General features: G+C 43.7%; 1 protein-coding gene across 1 annotated transcript in view; it reads left to right on the plus strand.

Moving 5' to 3' along the window:
• LOC311230653 (SLIT-ROBO Rho GTPase-activating protein 3-like) overlaps positions 1-22,008 on the plus strand; it is a 102,870-nt gene extending 80,862 nt beyond the window's left edge. Inside the window, exons 9-22 of the mRNA XM_084317001.1 lie at positions 699-896; positions 1,446-1,530; positions 2,618-2,645; positions 4,361-4,391; positions 4,800-4,860; positions 5,142-5,219; positions 5,985-6,119; positions 6,569-6,674; positions 10,124-10,351; positions 12,746-12,819; positions 13,310-13,490; positions 15,705-15,857; positions 16,924-17,239; positions 20,538-22,008. Coding sequence (XP_084173127.1) covers positions 699-896; positions 1,446-1,530; positions 2,618-2,645; positions 4,361-4,391; positions 4,800-4,860; positions 5,142-5,219; positions 5,985-6,119; positions 6,569-6,674; positions 10,124-10,351; positions 12,746-12,819; positions 13,310-13,490; positions 15,705-15,857; positions 16,924-17,239; positions 20,538-21,002 — 2,139 coding nt within the window. The 3' untranslated portion in view covers positions 21,003-22,008. The remainder of the gene's footprint in view (positions 1-698; positions 897-1,445; positions 1,531-2,617; positions 2,646-4,360; positions 4,392-4,799; positions 4,861-5,141; positions 5,220-5,984; positions 6,120-6,568; positions 6,675-10,123; positions 10,352-12,745; positions 12,820-13,309; positions 13,491-15,704; positions 15,858-16,923; positions 17,240-20,537) is intronic.
• The last annotated feature ends 305 nt before the right edge of the window (positions 22,009-22,313 follow it).

The raw sequence follows: 22,313 nt of genomic DNA on the forward strand, positions 1-22,313 counted from the left end.
TACGACATGCACGGTGTGTATTTTGTACTGGTTCATGTTCACAGTACCGGTATACTAATGTCATGTTGACAGCTGTCGTTTTGATGGCATTGGTCCGTGTTCCAACGGTCTTCCTCTCCCGCATGCTGGAGGTGGGAATCACCAGAGGCCAGACGACAGGATATTATCACAATACTAGAGTCACCATATTGTAATATATTTTTTTTTTCAAATGATGTCCGTAATGGAATAAAAATATATATACACATCATGTTTTATCTAATAAGATACCGTTTTCAGTCTGTTCACCTCATTACAATAATTTGTATTGCAATACAATTGGTAAAGAAAAGATATATATATATATATGAATACTTAATTTTTATAATCAATACTACCTCACTGTATTGACATAATATCAGCAACCAAAATATGATGATATACTAATGTCTATAGTTTTGTCGGCTTTGGTCCATGTTCCACCAGTCTTCCTCTCCTGCATGGGCAGTATACCAGTGTCATGTCTATATGGTCTTAATGGTATAGGTCCATGTTCCACCAGTCTTCCTCTCCTGCGTGGGCAGTATACCAGTGTCATGTCTATATGGTCTTAATGGTATAGGTCCATATTTTAACAGTCTTCTTCTTCATCTTTGTCTTCTCCTTCTTTTCCTCCTTCTTCCTCGTCTTCTCTTCTCTTCCTCCGTCCTCCTCGCCAGGTGAGGAAGACGCTGGACGCCACCATGCAGACCCTCCAGGACATGCTGACGGTGGAGGACTTTGACGTGTCGGACGCCTTCCAGCACAGCCAGTCCACGGAGTCGGTGAAGTCGGCCTCCTCCGACTCCTACATGAGCAAGGCCAGCGTCACCAAGAGACGCGCCAACCAGCACGAGACCGAGGGCTTCTACTTCACGGTGAGGCGCCCGTGACCGAGTAATGTAGACTCCGCTGCAGTGTTGTAGCACTCGAGTCCGAGTCCTGGACTGATTTTCAGGACTCATGACTCGACTTGGACTTGAGCACTGATGACTCGGACTTGGACTCGAGCATTGACTGCATTCGGACTCGGAAGGTGCAGACGAGGATTTCTTTTTTTGTAATAGGCCCTAATAATTTGGCATAAGATATTGATGGCTATATTAATGACAAAGAAAATAAACTCCCTTTGAAATGGTGACGCTGTGTCATTTATGTTTAATGTAGACCTTGTATTTGTGTGTCAGCTCTTTGACTGCCAGAGTGGAGTGGACTCAACCTTGATGACTCGGACTCAGACTCAGACTAGGGTAATGGGGACTCGACTCGGGCTCTTCTTTGGTGACTCGGACTCGAACACTGGGGACTCGAGATTTAGTGACTCGACTACAACACTGCTACACTGTACCGCGTATCGTGCCATAATCATAATCATAATCTCTCTCTTCCTCTGCATCATCCGCTTCATTTCATTCCATCTCTTGCAGAAGTACAAAGAATACCTGAACGGCAGCAATCTCATCATTAAACTCCAGGCCAAGCATGACCTTCTTAAGCAGACGTTGGGAGAAGGTGAGACTGACTAAGCATTTTGATTTTAATTGGAGGAGCTGCTATGTACAGCCGGGAGAGAAAGAGGAGGGGGGGGGAGGGGGGTGTACAGAAGAGGAAGGTGTAGTGACTTGACATTGGTTGGAGACTTGAGAGGAACATACTGGTGTTTTCGACATGTGGTTCCAATTCGAAGGGGAGCGTCTTCCTCTGCAGCTGTATTTTGGGGCAACAGGAAGTTTTGATACCCAGTACGTGTCACACATGCTGTGGTCTTTATAATCTGAATTTACTAAAGCTATGATATCCTATCATTTCCCATTACAGTACGATATGCAATGCATTTTATCCGGAGCCAAGAGGAGTGAATAAGGATGTGTATAATTAGAGGCGTTAAATCGGCGCGTTGAAAACGATGTAAGCATCTGCTTTTCTTTCCCCCCCCCCCCCCCCTTCTCCTTCCTCTTCTTTGGGGGGATTATCCGCGGTTGACGAGAAGCGTGCTTTTACACATGACATGATCTTTGAAGCGATATTTCCGCGCCGCCGATCAAAGTGTGGCTCGTCGTTTTGCGGGGAGTACAGTGTTGGGATACGAGTGTGGTGAACTATGTGAGATTATCGTTGGAAAAATCATCCTACTGTACAAATCAGCCCCACAAACAACCGCGCCTCTCCCGTTGCCCTGGGATACGCTTTCACTCTGCAGAGAGAGAGAGAGAGAGAGAGAGAGAGAGATAGAGGGAGAGAGAGAGAGAGAGAGAGAGAGAGAGAGAGAGAGAGAGAGAGAGAGAGAGAGAGAGGAGAGAGAGAGAGAGAGAGAGAGAGAGGGAGAGAGACCATCCCTCCTCCCTCCCCTCGGTGGCTCTTGTGCTGTTTCTAGGGCGACCGCTGAATGACCGCTGCCTGGCAGTGAGTGGGAAGCAGCCGCGGCCACTCGCACCACTGAGCCCGTCTGAATAGGTGCCCGCGTTCTCACAACGCCCCTCTCCTTCCCCCCCGGCTGCCAGGCCCGAACACCCGGCCCCGCACTCCACCCACCGCGCCGCTAAACCGTGTTCATTGTGTCACACTCGCCTACACCCACTCTGTTCTCTTCTCTCTCCAGGGGAAAGGGCCGACTACGGGACAACGAGGTAAGGCGTCCAGTGAAAGGAGGTTCGAATAAAGTAGGCAACTGTGTGTAAAATAAATTCCTTCCTGTGTGCCTAGAAGTGACAGACACGGCGTCACAAATGAATGTGAATAGTCTTCAGTCCCCCCCCCCCGCCCCCCACCCTCCCCATCTGCCAAGGAAAAAAGGGGTTGAATTAACAATGAGAAAAGGGTTCTGCTAATTTGGTATTTCCCTACAACCAATCCACAGGCCATACTGTATTGAGGGAATGAGATGCTAGTGATATTATGGAGCGTTCTCGCACATTGCCCAATAGCACCCTCGGGTTGTTTTGAGTCACGGAGCACTCTGTGAGCATAAATGAATAGTCACGGTAACAACAAGACTGGATCCACGCCGATTAATATATTATATGTTTATTTGATTTACAGTGTGACTCTTCATACCCAATTCAAATGTCTTTTTTATTAAGTCGTGTTTTTGATAATGCTTAGGAGTCATGATCATCATCATCATCATAGCAGGGTTTTAACAAGGTTTGCTGTAGCAGCTATAATAATATTATCGCATGCCTACTCTTGTGTTTTTAAGATAATGTTCGATTTTGGTAGTGAGTAATGATTGGGGTAAGGAATGGTATTACTGGTAGCTTCGATACTATTTCAATGTCAGTATTTCAATGTCTTACCTATTGTATCGTTCTTTCATAACTGCCTTGTATCTGCCATCCACCTCCACCATCTCCCCAGGCCCCCCACTCTTCCCCCTAAGCCCCTGAGAATGCGGAAGTGTAGACCTCGCTCCATTTTTAAGCGTAAGCTGTTTAAACGGCAATATGGAGGCCTTCATTCAGGTACTGGCCCATCTGTGCTCTGTTCTCTCTGTGTGTGAGCTCAGCTGTCTGGCTGGCTAGCGGTCCTCGGGGGGCGCTCTTGCCTTTGACCACTCTCTTTTACCAAAACATTGGCTGACTTTCTCCTTTCCTTTATCGCTCTGAGCAGTCAGTCACCCCTTAGAGTGAAAGGAACATTAGTCTCCCGGCGTTAGACGAAGGTAGAAGCTCCTCGACCGGCTTTGGACACGGTTTGTTTTCAAGCGTGGGGGGGGGGGGGGGGGGGGGGGGGGGGGACCGGTGCGGAGTTTGCTTTGACTGCTTGTACTTTCGGTACACTTTGGCCTCGAGACGTTTAAAACAAATCCTGGCCCCCCCACCAGCCGGGCCAAAACGACCACCGTGTATGGCTACTAAAAATAAACACATGCGTGTGGACGACGGCACCCGCTCTCTCCGTGGCTGGATCAAATGGGGACAGGCAGGGGAAATGTACATAGGCTACAGCAGTCGGAGACCCGATAACCTCAGCACTCGGCACAATTTATCTGGGTCAGAGAAATGCCTTTGCGTAGTCATCGTTTCTCCTCTCCCCTACCAGCTCAGACCCAGTAGCCTTCCCCTAACCATGTCTCACACACAACAAGGCACTGATGCTTTGGCTTTTCTCTCAGGCCAGGCCTCCTCTTTTCTGAAAGGTCTGTGTGTGTGTGTGTGTGTGTGTGTGTCTGTCTCTCTCTCTCTCTCTCTCTCTCTCTCTCTCTCTCTCTCTCTCTCTCTTCTCTCTCTCTCTCTCTCTCTCTCTCTCTCTCTCTCTCTCTCTCTCCCTCTCTCACTAACCTGTTGTGGTTCTTCTTGCTTCTCTTCCTCTCTCTGTCCTCTCACGGCTCTCTGACCCCCAGGGGAAGACGGAATGTCCGTGCCAGGAGTCAGGTACTCTGTCTTTCAGAGCGGGTGGGGTGATGATGTGTGAACTATCCTAACCAACATTCTCTTGCCTCCTCTCCCCCCCTTGGTATTTCTCACGTGTGCTGTGATGTTACTGTACTAATACGTTGTGGACCTAACACGGCAAAATGTTTCCGTTTCTCACACGTTTTTCTGGCTCAAACACACAAGCACCCATTCAGTAAAAAAAAAATTACGCAGTAGCTTAAATGATTAACCGGATTTTCTCATCTCCGTTAGGTTCATATTCATGCTCTATGCTGATGACTTCACTCTCTGTTCTGCTGGCATGATCATTTATTATTCAGTTCACATGTTCAGTTCATTTATTAATGTGCTTTAAAGCTGGGTATTATTTGAGGGTCACCCCACTCTCTTTACCCACGTTGACAGGACTCTGGTCAGGCCATACCGGTGGTGGTTGAGAGCTGTGTTCGATACATCAATCTGTATGGTATGTTTGCTCCCTTTTTGCTCCCTTTTTGCCCCCTTGAAGCTATTCTGCTCACATGTATCTGTAATATATAAAATCTTTGCTATGAATTATTGTGAACTTGCCTCTTTGCTTTTGGAAGGAATGATAAAAAAAAATATATATATTATAAAAAAAATTATTTACTAGGAGGTTGGCAGTCGACTACGGCTCCTTTCGATCGATTAGTCGACTATTCGACTAATCGGGGTCAGCCCTAGTACCGATGGTGTATTTTTATTTCCCACTCACATTTTACACAGGTCTTCAGCAGCAGGGCATATTCCGAGTTCCGGGATCTCAGGTCGAAGTCAACGATATTAAAAATTCATTTGAACGAGGTTAGTCCCACCGCGTCGGCCCATGCTCCCTTTGATTGTTTTTAAATTGCATTTTGTCCGCCTCAAAAGCCACAGGCTGTCCCTCAGGCTTCCATGAGTGCAAATAAAGAACACATTTGTCACAGGTGACATGAATGGACAGCCATTTTAGATGTACAAATACAGTCTATAGGACCATGTGTTTGGACTGATGATAATAATAGCAACATTATTAATGATAATCATAATGATAATTATATCAATACAAACCTACTGTACCATTGATGAATCCTATGCACTTTGTATCTGTATCTGATTACCGGCCGACTGAACAAACGACAAAACAATCTTCTTGTTTACACAGCCGGTTAGTAGATTAGATTAGATTAGATCAGATTAAAAATTTATTGTCATTATACAGCACAAGTACAGTAGGCTTACAATGAAAATAAGTTTGGCATCCAACCAGAGTGCAAATGTAGCAGTAACGTGCAACAGTAATATACAATGTACAGGTGATTACATGTAATGTACAGAGTTGTAATATTAATAATAGTAGTAGTAGTAGTAGTAGTAGTAGTAGTACTAATAGTAGTAATAATAGTAGTATAGCAGGCTACATCTTTCACTTGGACCTCAGTTATTCTAGTTTACACAGCCAGTTAGTAGTATAGCAGGCTACATCTTCCACTTGGACCTCGGTTGTGTCTCTGCATGTTAATGTGTGGCGGTGTGTAGCGGAATGATTGGCAGCGGGAGTGAATGTATGCTCTGCTGTGCCTGCAGGAGAGGACCCGCTGGTGGACGATCAGAGCGACCATGACATCAACTGCGTAGCGGGGGTCCTCAAGCTCTACTTCAGGGGGCTGGAGAACCCCCTGTTCCCCAAAGAGCGCTTCCTGGACCTCATATCCACCATCAGTGAGTAGAATGCACCACTTGTCTTCCGTATAAATCTTGTATGTGTTTCTATTAGATTAGATTAGATTCAAATGTATTGTCATTACACAGCACAAGTGCAATAGTAATATACAATGTACAGGTGATTAAACTGGGTATAAAATACTATACTATTAGATGGGGGGGGGGGGGGTACAATATTGTGATTCGATACCTCACAGTATTATATCGATATCATTTTGTATAACTTTTTCACTGTACTTTTTCAAGTCTGTTAATGGAAGGTATTGGATAATTCTCTCTCCCTCTCTCTCTCTCTCTCTCTCTCTCTCTCTCTCTCCTCCTCTCTCTCGCTCTCTCTCCCTCCCTCTCTCTCTCTCTCTCTCTCTCTCTCTCTCTCTCTCTCTCTCTCTCTCTCTCTCTCTCTCTCTCTCTCTCTCTCTCTCTCTCTCTCTCTCTCTCTCTCTCAGAGCTTGAGTCAGGTGCAGACAGGGCCCACCACCTTCAGCAGATCATTGTGACTCTCCAGAGGCCAGTGATCATCGTCATGAGATACCTGTTTTCATTTCTCAACCAGTAAGTATCATAATTAAGGCTGTCAAAGTTAACGCGGTATTAACGCATTATCGCCCGATTCTATTAACGCCACAATTTTTTTTTAACTCACGATTAACTTTTAAGAAAAAAAACTTTTTTTTTTACTAGGCTTCACTCAGGTGTATTATTGATGCTCTCATTGATACTATGTTTGTTTCTGAAGTGTGTGTGTGTGTGAGATATATATATATAGAGAGAGGGGGGTGAAAGAGATGAGGAAGGGGCAAGAGAGAAAGAGAGCTGGGAGAGTGTGTGTGTGTGAGAGAGAGGGGGGTGTGTGATTACTCAGCTCTTGTGTGGGTGAATGTAACAAGTTCCTAACGTTTTCTTTCCCCTATTATTTCATGCACACTTTATTCATTGTTTTAAATTATTATTTTCATTTAAGTTATTTTGTGCATCACTCTGTTTTGAATTTGATGCAAATTTGCAATGCATGAGGGTCATCCTTTTGTGTTAAATGGCTGCATAAAGCAAGCATTTGTTGACTCATGTTGATCAGAGTATTAAAACTTGGAACTTGAAAAAGATCCGTTTAAGGTAGATACATTTTTTTTGTATGCGATTAATCACGAGTTAACTATGGACAATCATGCTATTAATCACGATAAAATATTTTTATTATTATATAATATTATGTCATACCAGATATAATGACCAGTAAGTATCATACTATAATATTATGTCATACCAGATATAATGACCAGTAAGTATCATACCAGATATAATGACCAGTAAGTATCATACTATAATATTATGTCATACCAGATATAATGACCAGTAAGTATCATACTATAATATTATGTCATACCAGATATAATGACCAGTAAGTATGTCACCAGTAAGTATCATACCAGATATAATGTCATGGTACAACCCTGAAGTCTACTTAATAAAACGTTAGTATTATGTAATAAAAGTGGGAAAACACAAGATGAGATGTACAGCAGGCTACATGGTGTGTAGAGCATACAGAAATGTACTAATATACTGTAGTCTACAGATTCACAGCTACAAAGTAATGTGCAAGAGAGCATAAGCACATACAGTAGTTATATGGGCAATAGAACATCATAAGCTATTATACATAATTATGTATGATACGGTAGCAACCCATTGGAACATTATGCCTTGGTATGGGATACTGCATAATACCATGAGTACACTAGCATAGATAGGTGGGATACGGAACTGCATAATACCATGAGTACACTAGCATAGATAGGTGGGATACAGGACTGCATAATACCATGAGTACACTAGCATAGATAGGTGGGATACGGGACTGCATAATACCATGAGTACACTAGCATAGATAGATGGGATACGGGACTGCATAATACCATGAGTACACTAGCATAGATAGATGGGATACGGAACTGCATAATACCATGAGTACACTAGCATAGATAGATGGGATACGGGACTGCATAATACCATGAGTACACTAGCATAGATAGATGGGATACGGAACTGCATAATACCATGAGTACACTAGCATAGATAGATGGGATACGGAACTGCATAATACCATGAGTACACTAGCATAGATAGGTGGGATACGGGACTGCATAATACCATGAGTACACTAGCATAGATAGATGGGATACGGAACTGCATAATACCATGAGTACACTAGCATAGATAGGTGGGATACGGGACTGCATAATACCATGAGTACACTAGCATAGATAGATGGGATACGGGACTGCATAATACCATGAGTACACTAGCACCGATGGCAGAGGTGACATGCAAGGTGCCAACCTGCTCATCGGGAGCAATTAGGGTTTAAGTGTCTTGCTCAGCGACATGCTGCCCGGGAGGAAGAGAATCTAACCAGGAACCTCCGGATTACCAGACAACTGCTCTACCTCCTCAGCCCCCACTGTTGGGCATAGATAGATGGGATACGGGACTGCATAATGCCATGGGGTCACACTAGCATAGATATATTATGGGATAAGCGACTGCATAATGCCATGGGTACACAAGCATAGATAGATGGGATACGGGACTGCATAATTAGGGTTGGGCACCGAAAACCGGTTCTAATAGGAACCGGTTCCTAACTTCCGGTTCTGGAACCGGAAGTAACATATTTGAATTTCGATTCTAAATTTCAATTTTTTTTTTTTTTTTTTTTTTTTTTTTATATACTTTAATACCCTAGTTACAGTACAGCAACCAAATTAAACTGTATCAAGTCAACTGAAAATGTGAATAGTATGATTTTCTTTTTGAAATAAAAAAAAAATAAAAAATCTCCTTCGAAATAAGCTGTGACCTGTTTTGACCTGCACCTCAAAGAATCGGAATCGAGAATCGTTTAGAACAGGAATCGATATGGAGAATCGGAATCGGAACCGGAATCGTTCAAATCCAAACGATGCCCAACCCTATGCATAATGCCATGGGTACACTAGCATAGATAGATGGGATACGGGACTGCATAATGCCATGGGGTCACACTAGCATAGATAGATGGCTTGGTACGCTGTGCACATGGCAGCAGAGCCCAAGAGCAGTGCTCATGCTTGAAAGTCAGGATGTCGCCATACAAATGTCAATTTTTCCCTTCAACTGCTGCACAACAATTATCTCAAGCTTGGGTCCTGAATTTATATTTCCAAGGTGTAAATAACATCTTAGCCCAATTGGAACCCAGCAGTTTACTGCAATGCGTTCCAATTTCATTAGCCGTCCGTACCTTCTGTAGCTGTTCCAAGCAGTTTCCTTTATGGCTTGATTTAGTATACTTTGACACAACTGACCAGACTCTGTCCCCGCCCGTCTGCCACTCCGAGCGGGTCGAAACAAACACTGAAAACTCTCAGTAAAGATAAAGCGGCTTTGCTAGCGTTCGTCAGTGCTAAGTAGGGGTGGGTACCGAACTCTGTACTGGCTGAATTACATCGACGCTGGATCAATCTGTACCAAATTTCGGTAACCTTTACATGTTTAGTATAAGAGTGTAATATACTAAACAAGAGGGAGCCTTTTCCACAAATACATATACAGTATTACTGTCCCATCTCTTGGGTCTTTGGATGGCCAGATAATGTTTATGTAAACATTTAAAAACATAATACATGATCATGCAATTTAATTTTTGTGGTGTATAATAACAACTATAAATAAGAAAATGTTCTTAATAATAATAATAATAAATTTTATTTGTATAGCACTTTTCAATGACCCAAAGACGCTGATAATAAATAACAATGTTGAAATTGAGAAACTTGGACTTTTTTACAACTGAAATCAATTTATTTGTTATTACAGCAAGATTTAAGTACCCGAAAAAAGGTACCGCTGAGTACCGATACCGCAATCCCAGGAACCGGTACTGCCACCTGTGCTAAGGTTGTGTGTTTCTGAAGGCCGTCTCACCCAGTGCGTCTCGTCTCCCGTGTCTTCCCTCACAGCCTCTCCCAGTACAGCGACGAGAACATGATGGACTCCTACAACCTGGCCACCTGCTTCGGCCCCACGCTGATGCCCATCCCGGATGACCATGACCCCGTGTCCTGCCAGGCGCAGGTCAACGAGGTCATCAAGACCGTCATCATTCACACCGAGGTCATCTTCCCGAGCCACCGCGAGCTGGAGGGACCCGTCTACGAGAAGTGCATGTCCGGAGGAGAGGACTACTGGTAGGCGGAGGGCTGTGTTTACTAGTGTGTGTGTGTGTGTGTGTGTGTGTGTAGAGCAGGGGTAGGCAACCCTAGGCACGCGTGCCTGCATAGGCACGCGGGGGCATTTTCATAGGCACAGGGGGCAGCATAAAAATAAATAAAAATAAAATAAAAATATTATAAATGTTTTCTTTTTTTGCTTTGAAATATTATAGTGAAATATTTTGCACTGTTGTCGCATTTATCTTGTTGAAATCCTCCCACAGGTTCTTTTTACTACCACATATTTAATTGAGACCCTTTATTTGTTTATTATTTCAATTTAGCTGGAAATACATTGCTACATCATTCAGTAACATTTGCAGAGCCTTATAACAAAAACATTATTACGGTCACCATTGTGACCAGTGGGATTAATCAACAAATTTTATTATTTATTTTTCTATTTCATTGAACATTGCACATGTTAAAAGCAATTTTTTTTTACTCAAAATGTGAGTATTACCAAGTCAACTTGTGTTCTTAAAACAATGACAATAAACATAGTTTTATTAAGTTGAAATAATGTGGTTGTGTACTTATTTTTCTGTTAACTTATTATGGATTGAAAACTGAAAACCTTAATGCACAGTAACTGAACTCAATATTTTTAAGTTCTGGTAACTTATTATTATTATTTTTTTTACAGTGTAGTCTTGCGATCAATCAAAACTTATTTACACGATATACCTCACATTCACCCTCCATTCACATCCTGGTGTTCTCCTGGTGTTCTCCATTAGGCCTGTAGGTGGAGCTATGACAGCACACGTACAGTACACACACTGATGGTGTGTGATGTGTCCAAAAATGAATGGGCAAATGTGAGTGAAATGGTCTGTTTGTCTGCATTGCATCCCCCCCCCCCCCAACTCAGATTTAGGGTTGATACAACCATCATAATAATATTGTTAATAATAACAATAACAATAATGATGTAATAATGTAAAAATTATCATTAAAAATACCTGATTATGAGAAAAAAATATTACGATGCATGGAATATTGTTGAGGCACACTAGTTACAACTATATTTCAAACAGGCACTCCATGTCAAAAAGGTTGCTGACCCCTGGTGTAGAGAGACTAGGGATGTACTAGTACTCAAAATAATTACTCCAGTAAGCTAGCCTAGCTTAGCACAAATTAATATGATATGATATGATATGATATGATATGATACATTTATTTATATTGCGCCCCTCAACCAATACTGACATCGGCCCGGGGCGCAGCCCGGGAAAAAAAAGAAAAACAGAAAGACAGGAACAATAAGAAAACAGAAAAAATACATGCAGGCCAACCAAGCAGACAGAGAACAGACGGACATAATACACCAGTCATACTACAACACAAAACTAGCTCAAGGATGGCGAAAAGGCACTTGCAGATTTTATGTTTAGTGGGAGCTTGTTCCAGAGTTTCGGCGCTGCAACTGCGAATGTCTTGAGTGTGGGATTTTAAGGCAGATTTGACTGTTTGGTCTGAGGGATCTGGAGCTGGCTGATTGGAACAGGAGTTCCTTTATGTAAGCTGGGGCGAGACCATTTAAGGCTTTGTAAGTGAACATGAGGATCTTGAAATTAATTCTTTGTTTTACCGGGAGCCAGTGTAGGGATGCAAGGACTGGGGAGATGTGGTCCCTCATCTTGGTGCCCGACACGAGCCTGGCGGCTGCGTTCTGGACGAGTTGAAGGCGGTTGATGTTTTTGTCTGCCACAGCAGAATAGAGGGCGTTGCAATAGTCCAGTCTTGAGAATATCAGAGTGAGGATGACCCTCTGAAGGTCGCTGGGGGAGAGGAATGTTTTTATTTTTGCGATGGTGCGCAGCTGGAAAAAGCAGGACTGTGCCACTGCTCGCACTTGTTTGTCGAGTTTCAGCTCAGAGTCAAATAATAGAAGCAGATATGGACGAGCTAGCCTTGCTGTTGGCCAAAAACACCCCCTTCGGGATTATTTAGCTACGCTAGTGGTCCGTACCCGCTTCCACTCATTTGTGCTAAGCTAGGCTAGCTTGCAGCCGGATTGCTTTCTACCGAACACACAGAGAGGAAATTAGTATCTGTCTTCTTGTCGGACTCTGGAGAAGACGGTGAGCGCGTTACCCATAACGCTGGCTCGTTGCTTTATTGCTGAACTTTACGCATTTACAGCCAGTCGGTGGAAAGAGTAATGTGCATCAGTAACCTCATACAGATGAAATGATGCACGTAAAAACAGTCAACTGCCCGTACACATTGATAGATTACGGTATCATCTGCTCTTCTCTCTCTCTCTCTCTCTCTATCTCTCTCTCTCTCTCTCTCTCTCTCTCTCTCTCTCTCTCTCTCTCTCTTCTCTCTCTCTCTCTCTCTCTCTCTCCATCCGTCCAGTGAAAGTCCACACAGTGAGCCAGGTGCCCTTGATGAAGTGGACAATGGTACGGGGCCGAACACAAGTGATGAAGGTGAGTTATCAAGCTACAGTACAGACACCCGACTGCCTGAGCTCTTCTTAGCAGTGGCTATAGAAGGTGACAGGAGAAATGTTCAGAATAGGACTGGGCAATATGTATCGATATCTACCGTTTATCATATATATATATATATATATATATATATATATATATATATATATATATATATATATATATATATATATATATGTGTTCTAGACTAGTATTGTCGGATTTTTTTTTTTATATTGTGAATTGAGATACACAGTTTTGTGTATTAATGACATGTAGTTATTAAGAAAAAGTTAATATTGGAGTCAGATATTTCACTAAATGATTTGTGAAATACTTAATATGATGAACATCACTTGGATTGTCGTAATTTTTCCAATCATATAGGTATGGTCACATTGCCATAGTCCTCCTGGATATCATCCAGCCCTGTTACCGACATGTCATGGATTGGACTCGTAACTAACCCTCTCCCCTCTTTCTGTCACAGAACCGGAGCAGATCGAGGCCATAGCTAAATTTGACTATGTTGGCCGTAGTCCTCGAGAGCTGTCCTTCAAGAAGGGAGCGTCTCTGCTGCTCTACGCGCGAGCCTCTGGGGACTGGTGGGAGGGCCGACACAATGGTGTGGATGGGCTGATACCACACCAGTATATTGTGGTGCAAGACATGTAAGAAGAAGTCATTTATTTTTCCATCATGGCTTGCAGAGGCGGGGGGGGGGGGGGGTTGTATGAGTGCAATTGAGTACCTCAGATGAAGAACCATGTAACATCATTTTAAGTTTTCAGAGGAACTGTGTTTTCAAACTTTATTATCTAAAGATTGTAAGTCAGAGTGTTGTGTTCATTCATCGTTAAAGACAGTAGAGGTTGAGTACTTTATTATCTAAAGATGATATGTTAGAGTGTTGTGTTAGATGGCCCTTCTAAGGTTGCTCTCCTCCACATTGCCTGTGGTTCTTTTTTCCTATTGCACCTTCGCTGGGGTATGTCTGGGAATGTTGTTTTGGATTTCATGATGTTTTTAATTTTAATTTTATTTATTGTGATGTTTCTTCTTGACCTGTTTAAAGAAGACTTGTCCAGCCCATGGGGACATTAACGTGTGATTTGTGGGCTTTACAAATAAATTTAATTTGATTTGATTTGTGTTCATTCATATTTAAAGACAGTAGAGGTCGAGTACTTTATTATCTAAAGATGGTAAGTTAGAGTGTTGTGTTCATTCATATTTAAAGACAGTAGAGGTTGAGTACTTTATTATCTAAAGATGGTAAGTTAGAGTGTTGTGTTCATTCATATTTAAAGACAGTAGAGGTTGAGTACTTTATTGTCTGAGCCACGCCGTGGGGTAGAGCGGGTCGTCCAATGATCGAAGGTTTGGTGGTTCGAATCCTGCTCAAGCCCATGTCCATCCCACTGCCGTTGTGTCCTTGGGCAAGACACTTAACCTACTTGCCTCGTATGAATGTGTATGCATGTGAATGAATGTTGGTGGTGGTCGGAGGGGCCGTAGGCGATGATTATTCGCCACGCTTCCGTGAGTCTGCCTCAGGGCAGCTCTGGCTGCAATTGTAGCTTACCACCACCGGTATGACTGTGTATGAACGAATAATGGACTCTGTGAAGCGCTCTGGGGTCACTGGGGTGTCATGAAGAGCGCTATATAAATCCAATCCATTATTATTATTATTATTATTATTATTATTATTATTATTATTATTATTATTATTATTATTATTATTATTATTATTATTATTATTATTATTATTATTATCTAAAGATGGTAAGATAGAGTGTTGTGTTCATTCATAGTTAAAGACAGTAGAGGTTGAATACTTTATTATATAAAGACGGTAAGTCATAGTGTTGTGTTCATTCATAGTGATCACATTCATTGGATTGACTTTACAAGGGCGAAAATATGTCTAAACTGAGTTATATGTTTCTTTAGTGCAAGATTTGAGATGGGAGAATAACTGCGGAAGGATCTGATATTATTCCGAAACGGCATTAGAGTGATGGGGACCAGATGTCTGTACCCTGGCTTCCAGTAGAGGCACCAGCACGGCTAGCTAGGGCTCTGTTTCCCCCCAAACAACATGTATGTGCCTCTTGTGGTATTCTGTCATCGGAATAGCACAAACAGTGATTGTGATCCTGTGATTGATACATTTGGACCTGACATTTGACCCCGATACGTCCCCCTTCAGCCTCACCGTTGAAACGTATCTATCGTCTCTGTTCACAGCCTGTTCGGTAGTCACGTCTAGGTAATGAAAGCAACGCCTTTACATACCCCGCCGCCCATTAGAGTGACCGCCCAGAGACCGTGCCTCGACACCACTGGCAGAGATAAAGAAACCGAAGCCAAGTAAATAAATCCTGATTAACAATCAGTCGAAGAGCCTCGCGGAGGAGTTTCCTCTTGACAAGGACAAATATTAAGGTCATCCTTCAGCTGCGGCCTTTCATTCTGGCACCCTGCCCCCGATAAACCAGTTTTATCATCCATCACAGGGCAGATGGCGTAATTAAAGCCTAATTAAGAGAAAGAGCAAACTCATCTTCGGCTAATCCTCTTGTCTATTGACTAACATCACAAGCTTGCCCTCCGGGGACTCATAAGTGGATTGTTTCGCTGGGAAATAACACTGGGAAGGCCAAGCATGCAGATGGTTAGACAAGCCATGAGTTTCTTGAATTTGTACATTGATAGTCAGGGATTGACTTTTGAAGGATTCCTGGGTCAAGTTAGAGATAAATCAAACTGAGAGACGAACGTGCATTATAGATTGTTGCTAAGGACAGCAGGCCATACATCACAAGACCGTTATTTATTGTATAACCGTCCCCCCGGTGCTCTCCTCTGTGCTCCCTTAGGGATGATGCATTCTCAGACAGTGTGGGCCTGCGGGCTGACAGCGAGGCCAGCAGTGGCTCCCACCCGGACGACAGAGCTCTGTCCAGGAGCGACCGCCAGTCTCCCTGTGAACACACACCTGAGCACCACCGCTTCGCAGCAGTACAGGGAAGGTGCGTTACTTAGTCTAACTCCAAGAAAACGATGTAAAAATTATTCTTTTGTATTTTTTATGTTATTGGGCCACTAATAACAAGAATAAAAAAAATAATTGTATAGACCCGCCAGTTGAGTTTTTTCTCCATGCAAAATGTTACCATAAATTGTCCACTCAACCGTCTGGTAGAGCATCTTTAAAAAAATATTTGACCCTTATAATATTTTTTTGTGTTGCATCAAGTTACATAATTCTGTTAAATAATGTGTTAGATGAAAACTAAGCTTATCTTTGAAAATCCAGCCAAAAATGTGTCACATGTCAGGAGAGATTTCTTCCATCTAGTGGATTTCTTTGGCATAGCATACGTGAACCGAATGGTAGAGATGGCTCAATAAGGCTCAGTTAAGTTTAACACATTTTTCAATGAGAGATGACATAGACAAAAAATGTGCTATTCCAAATGGTTGAGCAGACTATTAAAGGGTTAACACTGTGATTCGTGCCCACATTGTGTGATTTCTTTTGTTTACATAAGTGTTAAATAGCTCTACATTCTGACAGCCATTATTGATCTGTAGTGTTTGGTCAGTAACATGGGTCTCCCAGTCCCTCCGCTCTGCAGTAAACACAAAATACACCCTAGCCTGTTCCCACTTCATCCAATCAGGAGAGAGAACTCCACACGGTAAAACTTGTCTGACAAAAATAAGAAATACAACTTAGTTATAAGCAAATATGTGATTGGTAATCTAAAAGTATAGTAAGCAAATTTTATTTCTTGAAATAAGTGCAAATATCTATGGTTCTCTCTGCTGATTGGATAAGGTGGGAAGGCATACCAGGAAATGTATTTTCTGTTTACTGCAGAGCGGAGGGACCGGGAGACCCATGTTACTGACCAAACACTCTATACCAGTGATGGCTGTCGGAATGTAGAGCTATTATTTTAACATGTAGACCACTTATTTTAACAAGAAAACACCACTTACAGCACCTTTTAATGTTGGGGTTTAATATTTTACTCAATGTGCCATCGATGCCGATGCATTCTCTCTCTCTCCGTGCGTTCCGTACCTCAGGGTGAGGGTGCGTTCTGATGGAGCGGTGATTCCCCGCCACAGGGGTGGCGCCGACCACCACAGTCCCAACAGAGCCATGGACCACCCCCCCAGGGTCATGCCGCGGCCCTGCAGTCCGCACAAGTTGGCCGGCACCAGGGGAGCGACGGACAGTCCGGAGAAGCGGCGCCTCACCACGTTCGGCAGCGCCGGCAGCATCAACCACCCGGAGAGGAGGACCTTCTCCGACAGCACCTCTCAGCGGTCGTCGCCCAGCACCATCCGGCACGCCAGCCTAGGAGATCACAAAGCCCTGGAGGCCGAGGCTCTCGCGGAGGTGAGTGTCAACTGTTAGAAAGACTCTGTAATGGGTGCGGCTGGTGTAGCGTAGAGGTCTAAGCACTCGCCTACCACCACAGAGACTCTGGGGTTGAATCCAGCTGTCAGCGGTACCCCCGGCTTGGTCAGTTGTCCCTACGAACACGGGTAGTGTTCACGGTTGGGAAGCCGGTGGGGTATGTGTCCTGGTCGTTGCAATAGCGACTCCTACTGGTCGGTCAGGGCGCCTGTCCAGCAGGGAGGGGATCTGGGGGAAATAGCGTGAACCTCTACACACGTTACGCTCTCCCAGTGAAACTCCTCGCTGTAAAGAAGTGGCTGGCGAAGTGGCTGGCGACTCCATAGGAGGCATGTGGTAGTTCTACACCCTCTCCAGACCGACAGTATGCGCACAACGACCAGGAAGGGAATTGGCATAATGACTAAATTGGGGGATGGGAGACAAATTATAGAAAAGGCAACATTTATTTTTTATAAAAATAAAGTAATAGTGTTGTCACGATACCAACATTTTGACTTCGATACCGATACCAAGTATCACGATACCAGTTCCAAAACGATACCACGGCAAAAACCTAAATCGGGGCGTAAAGGAATAATATTAGATGACAGAACTTGGGAAATTCTTCATGAAATTCTTTATATTAATAGAATAACAGAAGATATTTTGACGCTGTTGAAACTGCTGCTGAGCTATATAGCTACTGTAGTCTCCTTCTGCTACTTAAAATCAGCTGACACTGTTGACACTACGCAAAGCTTGTGCTCACACACACACACACACACACACACACACACACACACACACACACACACACACACACACACACACACACACACACTACTCCAGTCACTCAACTCATAAAATACATCAAGCTATTATTCTAAAAGTATCGATACTAATCAAATATAATATTGGACCATTTTTAACTCATTTGGCGCCGGCCACGTATTATTACGTTTTTGGATCGTTTTTCCTTTTTTTCCGATTTTAATATCAATATTACACTCACGGACCTATATGTTACCGCTGAAAGCCATACTAAGCGCCAAAAGTGCAGTACCGGCCAGATCCTGCTAGGTGGCAGTATCACCCACCCTGTTCCAGACCCTGTGTTAAATTTAAAGCCCTCTGGGTGCTAAATTTAGACGGAGCCAAGTAAATCGCTTCATCCGACCACTTCGAAACGCATCTAGCACACTCGATCCATAAATTGTGCCAAATTATGTCCGGGACCAGATGGACACCAATACTCGAAATCGCGAGCAGAATATTATTTTTGGAATACCCCCGATCAAAGGTAAGGACTATCTGACATCAATTCTAGCTTGATAGTACAAGGTTTTCAAATCGATCCAGCTGATCAGCGTGTGTGGTGTTCAAAACGAATGCCGTTACTGGCCATCAAAGCATAAAAAAACGACCCCCCTCCCTTGGAAATAGTAGCGTGTCCAGGCAAGAAATGCCAACGCTTATAATAGAATTCACGTAGCGCCCTATATCTCAGCTTTTCGTGAATTAGCCCGGATCACTCCTAAACTATACAATATTCACCACGGGATAACGTGCGGACGTATACATGACATTTTTTTCTCTTTTTTGCATGTTCAACGGAAGAAAGTCACTGTCAAATGACCATAGTATTGTCTCCATAGCTATAATATAGAATATAGATATAGCTCTCCAAACATAGTGACACACAGTGAAAGTAAGCTATGGAAACCTGGCACAGCCATTACAAGGATACGGCTAATGGCTGGCGCCCAATGAGTTAACGGCTGGGTATCACTTTTCTAGTATCGGTGTATCGTGCAACCCTACTCTGTAATGGTCAAATTCAAGGGAAACTCCATTGATTCAACCAAGTCATCCATGACAGAATGGCTTTTTTAGTTTTTATTTTTTTTACCCTGAAACTGCACAGGCATTTTATGGGTTATGCAATAGAGTGAATGATAATTGTTCTCCTCTCGTGTAACTAGTTTTGGAAGCTGGCCATGGCGTTATGAATGAGACAGAAGCAGTGAGAGAGCGGCCATAAAGTAACGTTCAAAGTCAAGATGGACTGGTCTGATCCAGCCCTCTGATTGGCCGATAGCCGCGGGAAGTATCCCATATACCACCGTTTACTGGCCAGTGGACTATGGGAGGTTGTATATCACTCCACTGTGAATAATATATATTTTTTAATCCACTTTTTCTCCTTATTTTTCTCCCATCCCAATTTCGTAATTCCAATTCTCCTCTCCCCTGTCTTGAACGTTGCTAGACTATGCCTCACACTGGTCAGCTGTAGTGAGGATAGAAGCTCCGGTAGACGAGGAGGCAGCCTGTCGCATCTTTTCACCAGACAGCTCGAACTCTCAGTGGCGAGGAGTAACGCGTGGGAGGCTCACGCTGCCCCCGCTACTTCCTGTTTCCGCCGCACAGGCGTCACCCAACCGACCTGTAGGAGTCGCTGTCCACAACGTCAAATCCCCACCCACCGGCTATCCCACCCTCTAACACTGCCAATTGTGTTAGTATGATGGCCAGCCAAGCCGGAAGCAACGCAGAGAGCTGGGCTCGATACCAGCATCTCCTGCGTTAGTGGCGAGCGCCTTGCCCACTGCGCCACCCAGCCGCCTCACTGTGAATAATATTAAGAGCGATGGAATAACAACCTCAATACATTGTAATAATGATAACGATGAACGATGATAACGTTCCTTTTCTGGGCTTTTTGGCCCAATATCAATTTCTGCTGAGTGATAAAAAATTGGCTGAGAGACATTCTGTGCACCTGAAAATAGTTTAATCTCCGGCTACCTTGAAACCACTGTGACGGTCGCTAAGCAGAACAGATTGTTGCTAGTGTCAGACGCCGCTACTTTATTAAAAATGTTAATTGATGATAGAGACAGTGATGGGGAGTGCTGATAATATGTGGCAATAATATAGTTATCGTTACTGTTCTATAAAAGCAATAACCCAGTCCAGACCGTGATATGTGGAAATGATATCACAGCTACAGTGCGTCGTCTGCCTGATGCACAGCGGAAGGCAGCGTCTGCCTTAGCCATGATATGATTGCCTCATACTGTGGCTTGGAGTAGGTTATTTCTTAATTAGCCCTTTGCTCCATATCTTTATTCCCTCCCTCTGAAGCCCAGTTTCAGAGAAGGTGGTGGGTCAGGCTTTCAAGAAGGAACTGTGGATTTACAGTTCCTTGGTATTTCAAGGTTAAGTGTTTCTACCGTTCAGCTACTTTCCAAATGTCAAATACCTTATTTTTCTATTCTGTGGTGTTCGTCAGGACATAGAGAAGACCATGAACACGGCGCTCCACGAGCTGCGGGAGCTGGAGCGGCAGAACGTGGCCAAGCAGCACGCCCCGGATGTGGTTCTGGACACCCTAGAGCCCCTTAAGCACCCCCCCGGAGGAGGCCAGGAGCCGCCCTGCAGCCCCCTCCACACCATGGTGATCCGGGACCCGGACGCGGCCCTGCGGCGCAGCAGCAGCAGCTCCTCCTCCGAGACCATGACCACCTTCAAGCCGTCTATGTCCACGCGGCGGCCCAATGCGCCCCTCAGGCCGCCGCCGGTCCGACCGGTCCGGCCCGCGCCCGTCCTGGGACAGGGTCAGGGGCCCCACCGCTCCAGCAGCTCCAGCTCCTCCGGCCTGGGCAGCCCGGGTATCACCGACCGGGTGTTCCCCAAGGCTCCCTCCCCGTCGCCGTCCAATTCGTCCTCGTCCTCGGACAAACAAGGCATCGCGTAGCCAGCCGCGGCTCAGCGGGTTCCGAGAACACTCCGGGTACCGAGTGGTTGTGATCGCGGTCACAGCGCCTCCCCCGACCCCAGAGAACGCATACTGACACTGTCTGTGTAGAAAAATATTACCACTGTATTCTCCCGGTTCCGCTGGCTTTATTGACGGCTGTCTTTACTCATATTTGACTTATCAGTAAGTGGACCCTTAACAAAGTTATATCACAGAGAGAGATGGGACTCCAATCAATGATAATCACTTTCGAGAATATACTCCTACTATACTGTACTACAGGTTGTTGTAATAATGCTGGACGAGGAAAAACAAGGAATGCACTGGAAAACAAACGTTTGTTTATAGAATCGGCCTAGATCTCTCGTAGATCTCTCGTAGATCTCCCGTAGATCTCCCTCCTGAACGATAAAGACATCTCATTATAGAAATCAGCCTAGATCTCTTCCCCGAATGATAAAGACATCTCATGTAAATCTTATTCCATTACGAAGCTGCTGTGAGTTTGGACTTTTGTGTCCGATTCCCCCGGGAACCTCATCATGAGACATGTACATCCAGTAATTTCGCCCTAGCGAACAACATTAGCTGTGTTACCTCTAGAAGGATACACACCTCTTACAGTTATAGAGACTCAATGCACTTATAAACACATAAGGGGAAATGTTCTACATATGGGTAGATTCTGTGTATCTGATCGAGTTGTACTAGAAACGTAGTACGAGTATCATTGAAGCTCACGTAACGACTATATTGCACACAATCGATTCAGCCTCTGTGTACAATACATAATTGGGATTGCTTGCTTGGTGATGTTTGTCGTCGTATAAGCTATAAGGGATTATCAATATATGTTTAAAAAGTGTAATAGGTACCATTTTGGATTGACAATATGCATACTGCTAAAGATTACTTGTACAAATAACATATATATGATAGGAACAGGATATAATGATCATCTCTAGTGTGGAGGTTTTGTAACTCTTATCCTTGACATTAACAAAACAAGAATAAATACGAGAAAACATAACGGTCTACTCGTTCTTTTGAACTTTGATGTGTCTTGTCTGTCTGGCTCTATCTATATCTAATCAAATCACCCCATCCCTTTTAAGAAGAGGTATAATATATATATAATATATTATGGAGACAGGAAAAGTCACCTCAGTTCAGCATATCAGACAGTCTGCCCCTGTTGAGTCTAACTCTGCCAAGAATAGACAGGGGTTAAATTTGCTCGTACATAATGATAGCATCACAGAACATATCCAAATAGGGTCCTTCCAAGTTAAAGAGCTATTGCAAAGA

The sequence above is a fragment of the Notolepis coatsorum genome, assembly GCF_963971535.1.
Source record: "Notolepis coatsorum genome assembly, chromosome: 6".
NCBI classification, from domain to species: Eukaryota; Metazoa; Chordata; class Actinopteri; order Aulopiformes; family Paralepididae; genus Notolepis; species Notolepis coatsorum.